The sequence below is a fragment of the Xiphophorus hellerii genome, chromosome 22 (assembly GCF_003331165.1).
Source record: "Xiphophorus hellerii strain 12219 chromosome 22, Xiphophorus_hellerii-4.1, whole genome shotgun sequence".
NCBI classification, from domain to species: Eukaryota; Metazoa; Chordata; class Actinopteri; order Cyprinodontiformes; family Poeciliidae; genus Xiphophorus; species Xiphophorus hellerii.
This window is the reverse complement of record NC_045693.1, coordinates 1,291,257-1,304,838: the sequence shown is the minus strand read 5'-3', so window position 1 is coordinate 1,304,838 and position 13,582 is coordinate 1,291,257. Positions and strand designations below refer to the sequence as shown.

General features: G+C 49.1%; 1 protein-coding gene across 1 annotated transcript; it reads right to left on the bottom strand.

The window, feature by feature from the left end:
• Nucleotides 1-557: 557 nt before the first annotated feature.
• Nucleotides 558-13,182, bottom strand: LOC116712896 (multimerin-2-like). Its single transcript, XM_032552771.1, has 10 exons — nucleotides 12,973-13,182; nucleotides 9,150-9,269; nucleotides 8,296-8,393; nucleotides 6,759-6,953; nucleotides 4,574-4,971; nucleotides 4,342-4,491; nucleotides 3,800-4,264; nucleotides 2,748-3,084; nucleotides 1,669-2,181; nucleotides 558-1,603 (listed from the first exon to the last, which is right to left on the bottom strand). Exons 1-10 carry the CDS (start codon nucleotides 13,149-13,151, stop codon nucleotides 1,236-1,238), a joined length of 2,823 nt encoding a protein of 940 aa, XP_032408662.1. The 5' UTR covers nucleotides 13,152-13,182; the 3' UTR covers nucleotides 558-1,235.
• Between the last annotated feature and the right edge of the window lie 400 nt (nucleotides 13,183-13,582).

Genomic DNA, 13,582 nt, shown 5'->3' with positions numbered 1-13,582 from the left:
GGAAGTGATGAAAGCAGAACACGGTTTACACACATTAATAATAATAATAATTTTTATTTAAATCTGACATAAAAACCCGCCAGCCGGCGGCGCCCTCTGCTGGTGAAACATGGTCCCTACATCTGAATAACAGCTGCAGTTTAACTTCAGTTAAAATCTGTTTATATTTACAGAACTCAAAGCATCACTTCAATAATACTGGATATGTAATATAATTATATACAATATCATTAAAAGCAATAATTTCATATGAAAACAGCAGGAAGTTTCTCCGGCCTCATGGATAAAGAAATTATTCACAACTCAGCATGTAGAAAAATTGATATAGTGTGAAAATTAGTATTATATATATATATATATATATATATATGTGTGTAAAAATATATGTATATGTAAAAATCCATATACATATATATAAAAATAATAAAAGTGGCCTTTTCTAATAATTACATTTTATTCCTGCCTTCAGTTTGTTCCTGCAAGTGAAGCTGATGAAAACATTTTGTTTTCAGGATCTGAAATGAAAAATGTTGACAACATAAAGTATTTTTTCTTTCATTATCCATGTTTCTGATTTTAATATAAAACATTCAGAAAATATTTACTCAAATATTAAATTAGCAAATTATTAACTTGGCTAAAAACAGAGATTTAAAAAAAAAACTTCTCAAGTTTGTTGCCGAGTTTAGACTAAAATATTTTCTAACCTAACAGATTTCTGTGTTTTATTGTGAAAGTTTTTTCTCTCTTTATCCATGAGGCCCTGAAGGTCGCTATGGTGCGTTCATGGCCTGTAGGAAAAAGTTTGGAGGAATTTTTCTGCCATAATCTTGGAGCACAGATTTTCAGTCTGAAAGCAGAATTTCATGTCTTTTGTTCTCAAAACATGTAACACGGCGCAGGTTGCTACAATCAATGGCCGCCACACAGGCACACCTGCTAGAAGGAAACAAATGCACCCAGCACAACACTTTCATTCTATTGCTGAGAGGTTGCCAGGCGACTGTGCCACAAGGCATTTCAGAAGCGAGCAGAGACGAAGAAGTGATCACCAGGAGAAGTTTTGAGAAGAAAGACATGAAGTCCTGCTTTCAAAATGAAAATGTGTTCTCTTGGATTATGGCAGGAATATTCCTCCATAAGAAAGCATTTCCTCTGAAACGTTCCGTCCTTCGTCTCTAAGGTGCTAATGTCTGGAGGCTCCGCCCCCTGCAGCTGATTGGTGCGCAGCGCCCTCAGGTGGTTGGCTGCAGCAGCAGCACGGCCAGCAGGTTGCTCTCTGACTCCGCCCACTCCGCCCTCACCTGCAGCCTCACCTGCTCCCCCTGCTGCAGCATCAGGAGCCCCGACCCGCTCACAGGCCCCGCCCCCTCCACCTGCCGCTGCAGAAGCGTCACCGGAGCCCCGCCCCCTTCCTGGCCCCGCCTCAGCAGAATGTGGGCGGAGCCAGGCCTCAGGTCCAAGGTGAACATGAACAGGTAGAGTCCGTCCAGCGGTGCCGTGAAGAGTCTGGAGTCCTGACCCGGTCCAAACCTGACGGTTCTGTCCGATCCGCCCACAAACAGCACAGAGACACCTGATTGGCTGGATGGGATCAGCTCACCTGAGGAGGAAGGGTGATGATGAGGAGGTGAATTCTGATGCTGGTCTGATCAAGTTGTGACTCACCTGGTGACTCCCTCCGACTGCGCTGGCCGCCTCTTTCTCTTCCTCCTCCACCTTTTTCTCCTCCTCCTCCTCTTCCTCCTCCTCCTCCTTTTCTTCCTCCTCCTCCTCCTCCTCCCCTCTTCCTGTCCCTCCTCTTCGTCAGCTCCAGCAGTCGGTCCAGCTGCAGCGTGTCTCCGGACGCCTCCAGCACCTCTGCGTTGCTGAAGACGTTCTTGAAGACCTTCAGGTGTTCCTCCAGGCCCCTCCGCAGCCAGAGCACCTCCACCTGCAGCGCCGCCTCCCGTCCTGCAGGGGGCGCCGCGCTGCTGCTACAGGAGCAGCTCCTCTCCTCCGCCCGGACCAGCCTCTGCTCCTGCTGCTCCACCTTCCTCTCCAGGTCTCGCAGGCTGTCTGCAGCTCCCCGCTCCGCCTGCGGGAGGCGCTGGTTCTCCCTGAGCGGAGCGCCGCTGTTCTCCCGGCGGCCAGCAGGGGGCCAGAGGGGCTGGTCAGCAGCGGGGATCTCCTCTCTGCTTCCTGGTTGTTAATGTTCACAAATATTCATTAATATTCTCTGAATTTAAACCTCAAAGCTTTTATATATGTATATATATAATGCATAAAATAAACGGATCTGTTTGGATAACGCTGGATGAGAGTTCATAATGAAACCAAACTGTTTCCATGGAGATCATTTTTAATGCAAACAGATTAATCCATCACTAAATATTTCACTTTTATGATCAGTTGGATAAAAATCAAAATAATGTATAAAAATTATTTACAATGTCTGCTGTTCTTTCAATCTACCGCCACTAGATGGCGCCAGTGATTCTCTGATGGTACTAATCGGTACCATAGAACTTCAACGGGCAGAACCTCCAAACGGATCAGAACTTTAATTTCCACTTCCTGTCAGAAAATCTGATAGAAATAAATATAATGGAAACAGATTCTGTCAGAAGTTCATTTGATCTGTTCATGTTTTTATTAAAATCATGAACCTTTGGGCTAAAAATAAAGTTTATGTAAACCAGCAGAGATCCGTCTGTCCTGGTCAGAAGCTGCTCCAGGTGATTCCAGGTGATTCCAGGTGACCCTACCTGCTCCTGGCTCCTGTAGCTCCGCCTCCTCGCGGCTCCTCAGCTGCTCCTGCAGCCGGCGGAGCTGCTCCTGCAGGGCGGGGACGGAGTGGGCCTCCTGGTCCTGCAGGGGCCACTCCAGGAACTCTAGCACCTCCTCGCCCAGCAGCAGCTGCAGCACGTCGCTGTGCCGGATGGCGTCCTGCAGCAGCGACTGGAAGGACGTGGACAGCGTCTTCACCTGCTGGTCTAGCTGGACGTCCTCGTCCTGCAGCGCCGACACCGACCCGCTGAGCTGGGCCAGGCCGAGGTCCAAGGTTCTGGTTCTGTTCTGCTCCAAGGCCACGGACTGTTTCACCTGTAGGGGGAGCACCAGAGTTACCTTCAGTCTGTAGAACCTCTGGTTCTGATTCCGGTTCTCTGAAGTGTGTTGAAATTGTAATTTTCAGGACTTTTAAGGACCTGATAGTCCAGTAGACCCGGTTCTGTTGGGACCAAGAATTCAACATTTGATACAGTTTCTCTCTGGTCTCAGTCAAACCAACCTGTTCCCCTCCTGGCCTGTGGGGGCGCTGCACCAAAAACCACTGAAGGAAACGACACAAAAACCTCTGCAGACCCTGAAAGCAACTTCCTGTTTCACCAGATGGAAACAAGATGGAGGCGTCAGATTTTAGTGTTGGAGGATTCCTCTTTAGTCTTTGGCTAAAGACCAGGAGCCATTTCTGCTGCTAGCGCTAGGCTAACATGCTAGGTTTGGTTGCATTTACCAGAATACCCTGCGATGTAGTCCGCTTCCTGTTTTTCGAGCGGTCTCTGGTGCGCTTGGCGTTCATATATCAAACCAAACCACAGTTCACTTCAACTGAACCCAGACCGAGGTTTGGAGGACCAGAGGTCAGAGGTCAGCTAGCGTTCACACCCACCGGACCAAAGTTTATAAATAAGCGGACTGGAGATGTGTTGAAGCAGACTGAACATTGCTGGTAGAAATAATGCAGACTTAGTTGGAAGTAATGAGAATCATTTCCTGCAGTTCTATGATCAGAACCAGAACCTCTAAATGAACGAACCTGCTCCAGAGCCGCCTGCAGCACCTCCACCGCCGGCTCCCAGTCGCTGACTCCGCCCCAAGGAGCTCCACCCACCTCGCTGTTCTCCTCCAGTTCCAGCCTGTTCTGATTGGCCAGCTGGGTGACGTTGGCCACGCCTCTCTCCAGGCGAGTCACCGCAGCGTTCAGGTCGCTGCATTTGCAGTCTTTGGTCGGGTTGAGATTGTGGAAATCCTTGTACAGGTTGTCCACATCCTTGGTGTTCTCCCGCAGGTCCTTCTCGTAGCGCGTTAAGTTCACCACCAGCTGCTCCACCAGCTGCTCCACCGTCACCTTGGACTTCTCCACCTCCAGACCCGTCTCCATGAACAGAATCTGGCTTTTCCGCGCCGTCTGGTTGATCAGCTTCTCCAGATTCTTCAGCTGCAGCGCCATCTGCTGGCCGTCGGCTGAAGTGATATCCAGGTCCTCCGTCAGCTCCTCCACCTGCACAGAAACACACCTGGCCTCCAGTCGACGTGCTCAGCTCTGATTGGACCAGCTGCTGTCCTGATTGGACGAACCTTGATGGTGTTGTTGACCACCATGTTGTCCAGCCGTGTGATGGCGTCCCACAGGGCCGTGTTGTCAGCTGGGCGTTGGGAGGAGAGCTGGTGGTCCTCAGGGGTCCGGTCCCGGTCCAGCTTCATTCCAGCCTGTGTTGCGTTCAGGGCCTGCAGGCGGACATGGTTCAGAGATTTAAAGTGGTTGGAATAAAATGCTTCCTGATTGTGACCACTGATGGTAGTTTCTGACCTGCAGCACCTTCTGCTGCTGCTTCAGTTCCTGGTCCACCTCCAGCCTGAAGCTGCTGAGGTTGAGCTGCATCTCGTCGCGCTGGGAGTTCAGTCTGCTCTCCGTGTCGGTGCGCCATTCCTGGATCTGCCTGCGGACGTTCCCGATCTCCTGGAACATTCCGTCCAGTTTGGATTCCAGCTTCTCCTCGGCATCTTCCTCTTCCTGGGGCTCCACTCCCCGCCGGCTGACCTTCATCTCTGCCACGTCTTGAGATAGCGCCCCCACATGGTGGTGGAGGCGCTCCAGAGAGCGGTTGAAGCCCTCCAGGATGGGGTGCAGTTGGGACAGGACCAGCGCCATCATGTCGGGGACGGGGAGGGCTGCAGGGACGTCTGGGTAAGGCAGAACCACGCCCTCTACTGACAGACACACAGTTTAACACCATCAGCTCTGCAGAGACCAAACCGTTCAGGGCAGCAAACACAGCAGAACAACACAGGATCATCAGCATCAAGACAAATTCTGCTTCTGTTCTGGGTAAGAAAACAAACAGCAGAGATCCAAGGAGGGACCCCTGAGGAACACCGTCTGGTACTGAAACTGAGGTACGAATCATTAGCTCCCTGATGAAATCACTCTAAACTCTTAATGTTTCTAGCAGACACTGATTAGTAGACATCAAGGTGATTGACACCATTCCTGAGGATTCGCTCAGAACTGAACCTCTGGTTAGCTTAGCTAACGGCACTTGAACACATGAAGCACTCTGACACTTTTGGTAAGAAGGAAATTCATGATGCTAAAAACATGAATCTCAGACAGACAGTAATCCATGGTGAAGGCTACTCTGCCATTTCCAAACATCTCCTGGATGAAGCATCACTGCAGAACACCAGGAGGCAGAGCGGTACTGAGCGGTACGGTGCAGTCGTAGGTCCGTAGGACAAAGGTTCGGTCCGGTATGGAGGAGCTACTGGCGTCACACAATACCGTCCGTTGATTGGACGACAGAAACACATCACTGCTTGCAACAGGAAGAAAACATGGTTGGTGTTGAGTGACGCCACGTTTTGGGTTCAGTCAGAGTCCAGCTGCTCTTCTGAATCAACCAAACCGCGTTAGAAACGAGGCGCCGGTCCAGAAGGACCCGGGTTCTGCCAGGAGATCAATGGAAATGGAACAGAATGTTGGAATCTGGAAGATTTAAAGGATCTGCTGGTCCGGGCCAGCGCCGACCCAAAACAAACCTCCCAGTTCACGGACATGAAGACGATGAGACCAAACCTCAGGCTGGTTCTGGTCCAGGAGGGACCAGTGAAATACATTTGCATCCTTTCCGGGTCGGTTCTGGTAGGAGTTGAGGCCGACCCAGTCTGAGGTTCTGTTGATGTCAGAACCCAGATGTTTCTCTGTCTGCTGCATTAAAATAGAAGTAGATTCAGCTCTGACCCGTTTGGACCTGCTGGTTCTGACCGGAACCAGAGGCAGAGAGGTTTCTATCTAAAACCCGTCTGAGTCAGTCAGAACCAACAGAACCTTCTTCCTGTGGGAAGGTCCAAACCCGGTGCCTCATGTTTGCAGAGCAGCTTCTCACACCCACACGGGCCCAACCGGACCTCCCTGGGGACCGGTTCTGAAACTGACCCAGATCCATACCGGGCTCTCCCAGAACCGCCCTGCTGGGTCAGCTGTTGGACCAGTCAGACTGAAACCAGAACCTTCTGCAGAATCAGCTGCAGGTTAAACCACTGGGTTCTGGTTCTGGTTCTGCAGGATGGGAACCTCCAGCTGGTTCTGGAGCCAAATTTCTGGATCTTTCTCTTGCAAACATCAAGAACCAGAACCAGAACCGGTCCGACCATGGAATCAATTCTGTTGGTTCTGGTCCATTTGGTCCAGATCAGGGCCCGGTTCTCCTCCTCCAACACTTGCTGTGTTTCTCCCAGAGAGGTCAAAGGTCACGCTGCGACAGGAAACCTGCAGGCCTGAAAGAGGACCCAGACCAATTGGACCGAACCTGAACTCTGCAGGAGAACCAGAACCAGCAGAATGATGGTGGGCAAGCAGTAAGGTCAAAGGTCACAGAGGACATGTGGGAAACAGGAAGTGAGGGTGTGATGTCATCGGTGGTCATGTGACCAGGCAGCAGGAAATCCTCCATTCATCAGTTAAAACATTCCTCTGGTTCTGGTTCTGGTCTCACCCTGAGACCGGCTCCCAGGCAGCGGCCGGTTCTGGTTCTGGTTCTGGTTCTGGTGGTAAATCGGGTGGTGGCGGTGAGTGGGGGCGTTTCCTGGGTGGGCGGAGCCCTGCGGGTCGTAGGGGTCGGTGAAGGTCGTCTGATGGTCGTTCTGCTCCCGGTCCAGGTCGGCCCGGCGCTGAAGTCCAGCTGGGTCACCTGAAACAGAGCAGAGTTCTGCTTCATTAATGGGTTTGGGTCAGAACATCCCAGAAACGGGTCAACAGAACCGGACCGGACCGGGTTTCACCGTAAGACTGCAAACATCTCAACACTGATGAAATCAACAGGAAACCGACCAGAACCTCAACATCGTCCAAGAGAGGTTCTGGTTCTGGTTCTGGTTCCAGCGTGTTCTTCCTGCGGTTCCTCTCATTGTCTGCTGGGAGCTCGGCCCACAGGAAGCAGCTTGAATCAGAGGCATGGTGGGAGCGGACCCGACCGGAACCGCCCGGGCCGGACCCTGTGGAGGCGAGGCTGCTCTGCTTTGTTACGCTCTAAAGGTCAGAGGTCTAGTTTAGTGTTTGGTTCCCAGGGGGTAGAAATACTGCCGTAAACAACCGGACCCCTCAGAACCAGAACCAGAACACAGGTCCAGCCTGGAGGAGGAACCGGCTTCTGAGTTAAAGATGGCGGCAAAACAACAAACAACTAAAAACAAAAACATGGCAGCAGCTTTCTGAGTGAAGCTCAGAGCTCCAGCTGGTCACCGCTGGGCACGGCGGAGGCAGCATGGTGATGTGGGACTGGTCTGTCACTGGTCTGCCTCCAGGACCAAACTCCACCCGTCCAAGCTGCTCTGACTTTACAACCAAACGCACCCAGCAGCTTCCTCTGACCTCATCAAGACGTTTCCTCCCATCTCTGCTCAGTGTGTGTGTGTGTGTGTGTGTGTGTGTGTGTGTGTGTGTGTGTGTGTGTGTGTGTGTGTGTGTGTGTGAAGGGGGGATGGAACGGGTCAGAACAACCCGACCCGGTTCTGAGAGGAAGCCGGCCTGATGGGTCCGACAGAAACGCTTCAGTTTCTGTTTCTCTGGAATTAAAATCTGACGTTTTATTAAATTCGCCTTTTATCCTTTTCTGGTCTTTATGCAAAACGTTGATCTGGTTCCTCCTGCAGTTTGGGTTCGGGTCGTGTTCTCAGTTTTCTCTGTTGCCTTTTATGTTTTTGAACTTTCACATCACAGGATTTGCTGCTGAACTGGTCGTCCAGTTAACCAGTTTCACAAATGGGACATTTTTATTTCTCGGTGGTTTTCCAGTCCAAGTTCAAAGAAACTTTATGAATCAAAATGTTTAGTTTTATTAAAGTCTCAGCAGCAGCAGGAGCCTCTGCTGTAATAAAGAATCATTTATTTGTTCTTTATCCTGGTTGTTGTTGAACCCGGATAAAGAACCGGACCCTTCTGCGCAGACACGGTTTTGCGTCACCAGAACCGTTTCTGGACCGGTTCCGTTCTGCTGTAGGTTTCTACGTTCATCATGAACTTTCTGATCTCACCTTCCTGGTCGCAGTTTGGACCTCCGTGACCCGGACAGCAGCGCCACACCAAGGTCGTGACCTCTTTCTGCTTCTGGCAGCCGGGCCGCAACCGGTACCTGAACAGAACCCTGATGTTAATTCTGGTTTACTCCCTCTTGAGGGGTTAAAGGTTAACTATTGTTTATATTATCAGGTTTGATTTGAGTTAAATTAATAATTGATCCTCCAACCAGCAGAGCTTTACCGGCTGGCACCGACCCAACAGAACCAGTCCTCAGAGGTTCTGGTCCATATTGTCATTGAACCGTTGTAGGGCTCATGGTTGAATGATCAGAACCTCCAGTCCACCAGAACCACAGAGGTTCTTTTGGACTGAGATCCAGAACCAGATCTGAGAGGTTCTGATCTTTGCCGTAAGGAACCCGGTTCTGCTGGGACCTGTCCACTGTGATCAGAACAGAACAGGTTCTGATGGGTCCAAAGAGAAGACTCCCCCAAACCATGATACCACCTCCTCCAGTCCGACCCATTGACCACAGTCAGGATGGATCCATGATGGTTCCACCAGGTTCTGACCCGACCAGTCACATTCCTCTCACACTCTGCCTGTGCTTTGTATCTTAGTTGTTTTATTTTTATATTTTAAATATGTAATAGAGTTAAAAACTTTTTTTCTCCACTCTGCTGGCCCCTGATTGGCTGATTCTCTGTTGGTGTTAATAAGCGAGAGAACAGGCGTACCTAATAAAGTGGCCGGTGAGTTTATCCTGTTGCATGGAGAACACACACACACACACACACACACACACACACACACACACACACACACACACACACACACACACACACACACACTGGTAAAAGTGACTCACGTGGCCCTCTGGCAGCCAGGTGACTCGCGGGGACAGGGACTCTGGTTCTGGACGTGTCTCCATGTTTTACACTCTTCGGCCACCAGCTGCACACTCTTCCTCACGAAGGCGCACCAGTTCCTGAAACACACACACAGATAATGTACAGTTTGTTTCAGGATCTCTGGTTCTGTTCGGGACCATGTTCTGATCCGCTTCAGATTAAACTCATTAAGTCGTGTTTGTGTTTCTGCTCATTGAATCCAGGTTTTGCTCGAACTCTGTGATGTTTGAGGTTTTCCTCCTCCAGTTCGGCTCACAGCTTCAGCATCATCACATCTGAAGCTCTTTAATCTGTAGAACAGCCAGGAATGTTCTGTTGGTAACGATCAGAACATTTAGTTCTTTATTTAGAAGCAGAGAAATGTCAAAAACTTCCTCTAGACGTTGGATCTGTTTGATCCGCTGAGATCCTGCAGGATCTTCTCAGATACGCCTCTCTTCATCTGCAGCTCCCATCATCATCATCTTCATCACGTTTAACAATCTGCAGCTGATCTGAAATCAGTGAAGCTTTGTTAGATTTCTGTTGTCAGACTAAATCAGAGGTGATAAATCTGTTGAGGAACATCTGTGGCTCTGACTGCTGATGTGACCCAGCTGGGAGCGAAGCCTGCAGCTGATTGGTCACTGCGTCCGCTCTGTGTTTGGTTTGGATGTTTATTCTGGGGTTTCCTGACGAAACGCGCCTCATGTTTCCCAACCAGCTCAGTGTTTGTGGAAGTTCTCTGGCTCCTTTCTGGCTCCTGCTGAGCTGTTTTTAAACCCTGCAGGAGTTCAGATGTTGGCTGGGATTTATCTGGATCAGAAGTTCCTCAGATCCAGCCTGAAGGGAGCAGATGTTCTCCTGGTGAACCAACATGGCCGCCGTGAAGAGCTGAACCTGAACAGCAGACTCCAGATTCCTTCTGATCTGACCCGAGGCCCAGAAAACAGACACATTTCTGTCCCATTGTTCCAACATGTGGACAAATCGCTGAAACTCCTTTAGTCACTTCCTGTTGTGTCATTTCCTAATGAGTCACTTCCTGTGCAGAGCTGTGGGGGTCATGTTTCAACCTCAGAGAATCTGGCACTTCCTGAAAACTTTCCCTCACTTCATCTCTACGTTTACCAGAGAGTTTATGGAGTTTTCCTGCAGCTCAGTGAGGAACACTGGGAACACTGGGAACATGGAGCTGAATCAGGAATGAAGCCATCAGTTAAAGACGCAGGCCTCGTTCCCTGATGAAAGCCTTGTTGTGGTTCTGGTTCAGTGATGATCAGCCGGCAGGTTGCAGTGAAATGTGGAGTAAAAACTGAAGCTTGGTTCTGATTGGTGGATCCGTCTGATGACACAAATGTTTAATATCAGATCTTTCATCTGCTGCAGAGCAAACAGCAGCTCATGAGTTTTAGTTCAGTTTGGACCAAACCTCCTCCAACCTGTCAGAGTTGAACTTTAACACGCCTCTCTGCTGTTTCTGGCTGTTGCTGCATTCAGGCAGCGTTCACTGTAAAAACCTAATAAAGTTTAACCTAAAAGAGCAAGTCGTGGAAATCTCATTTTATGACTGACAGAAAATAAAATGATTAAATGTGGTTAACTGAACACATGACCTCTATCTTTAAAGACTTTGCCTGTTAATAACTTGATTTCTGATAATCAGATTGATTTGTTTCGACTCTAATGCTGCCTGGCTGCAGCATTTCGATTACGTTACCGTAAATGAGTCAACATGTTCTAATTAAATACATTTTCATTGGCATATGTCAACCCCACCCAGGAGAAGAGTTTGGCCGGTTGGGACGTGGCGTCCATGTTGGAGCAGAGGCAGCCATTTTCAGATTAATTAATCCCACACCTATCAATAGTTACAGTTCTTTGAACAACTAATTGTTAGTTTTTCCTCATTCCAGTTATAAATCACTAAAATCACTCAAATCAATCTTTAGATCAGATCTCAGGCTTGTTATCTGATTATTGGTAAATCAGATACCAATAAATCCTGTTAAAGTTAGAGGGAACTTTAGCATTAATGTTGACACTGATGGAGTAAATGTATCTTTAGACTGACTGGCTTCACTCAGAGTTCGCAGTCCGACGCTCTCAGTCAGAAATCAGTCATTTCCCATAATGCTTTACAGTTTGATGATATTTTAATACTGAGTTTATTTCAACTGTTTTCCAAACCTGGGAGAAAACTGGGATGTAAAGTATGATGATTGAACTGAAACGGCTTTTTGGGTGAAGCGTCTCAAGATGGCGCTATGTGGAGGAACTGAACCAGGCTGGGAAGAAATAAGACCGGTTCTGTTGGGTTAAGAGGTGGAACATTGACCCGGTTCTGCTTTGAGCCCAGTTCTGTTGGGCCCAGGGTTGGATCAGAGGGTAACCTTTGAGCCTGGTTCTGCTTTGAGCCCGGTTCTGCTGGGATCAGAGGTGGAACAGCAGGAGATCTGCTCAGACCTGGAGTTGTCTCTCATAACTTGGACCAGAGATTTTCCGTGCGATCCCAGCTGATCTTACTGGGAAACTGGGAACGTTTCATCCCTCCCCGTCCATCTCCCTCCAGTCGGCAGCTCCTGCTCTGATTGCCAGGTTTTCTTGCGGCTCAGAGGGTCACTGAAGGTTAAAATCAACAGATTTATGAAAACTTTGGATTGTTTGAGGATGAATTTTGTCCTGCGGCTCATTTTTCATGTTGATATTTCAACACAAAAGCCTCCAGAGAGGAAGACCTCAGACTGAGAAGTGGCCTTCCTTTGGCTCTTTGGCCCTTTAAACCATTTCTCCTCCATGTTTCCTGTCCCTGTCTCCTCCTAACCCTCGTCTCTCTGACATAATGGCCGCTGGACGTTTGGTTTGCTGCGAGTCTCATCTCAGGTCAGGTCTGGTCCAAGTTCCTCCAGAACGTCACATTTTCTCTGCCATAAGAAAAATGTCAAACGTTTCTGATTCCATTTTATCAGAGCTCAACTACATGGTGACCTTTGACCTCTGAACCCCCCCCAGGAGATCAAACTGAAACTAAAAACACAGAAAACTGTTGAAGCCTGCTTCCCATTAGAACTCCCCATGAAGCCATTGGTGTGTGTGTGTGTGTGTTACTGTGTGCGTGTGTGTGTGTGTGTTACTATGTGTGTGTGTGTTATCAAGACTCTACAGCAACCTGAAACAATAAGAGTCGCTGACATTAGCTAACTACTCCCTTTATCTTCAGACGGCCGGCTGGTGAAGGACCCCAGGCTGCCCTTAGTGCCCGTCTGAAATTACCTCACTCTGACCATAATTACCCGCCTACTTGCCCCCGCCTAACATGTTTATTAAAACATGTTGTCATTTTAGACAAACAGGGAAGGAAATACTCTGGATCTTTGGTGCGAATCCTGGACCAAACAATCAGACCGATCCGACTGCAGGGAATATGAGAGGTTCTGATGGGTCCAAAGAGATCATCCCAAACACCATGATACCACCTCTACCGGGCTGAACCGCAGGAAGAATCCCTGAGTCATGATGGTTCCACCAAGTTCTGACCCGACTGTCTGAACGGTCGGGTCGGTGCTGCAGCAGAACCAACAGAACCAGCAGACAGGATCCGTTTCATGAGGCAAAAGAACCAAACAGAGAGAATGAATTTAAAGATGCACTAAATGTCTGCTAGAACCAAACAGAACCCAACAGAACCAAACAGAACCAATCAGAACTCAATATAAGGTCCACCTACATGACCCGGTTCTGGAGGTCCAACCAGCAGCAACAAAGCCTCTAAATCTGAGGCGGTTCTGGTCAGAAACTCACCCGGTTCTGACTGGAGAAATCCCAGTTCCTGCTGGCAGGAGGGTCTCCGTCACAAACCCTCCTCTTCCTCCTCTTCCTCCCTCCTCCTCTTCCTCCACCTCAGGGTCCCGCGCTCTCACCTCACAGTGAGCGCTTACCAGTAAACCCAGAACCAGCACCAGTTCTCCCACTGCCACCATGTCTGCTGGCCGTGTGAAGCCCGGCCAGAACCACAGCTGCTTTTAAAGAGGAGGAGGAGGAGGAGGAAGAGGAGGAGGAGGAAGAGGAGGAAGAGGTCCTGCCTCCCGTTTCCTCCCCTGGTGGGATTTACAGATCAGCAGTAAATATGAAAAATATGAACCTAAAGCAAATATTGTCTTCAAACAGCAGAACTGCTGAATTAATTCTTCCAATCAATCATCACAAAACGTTCAGCTGCTGGTTTGAGTCCGTTTCTCTGCCAGTGGTGCTGAAGTTGCTTTTCCTGGTTTGTTTTCCTCATGCTGCGCTGCATCAACAGCTCTGCCGCCCCCCAGCGGCGCCCTGGTCACATCTCCTCTTTTTGTTCACTGGACCCAGAATCAGAAACGCTTTGATGCCATTTTTATTGATTTTATTAAAACTGTGACTG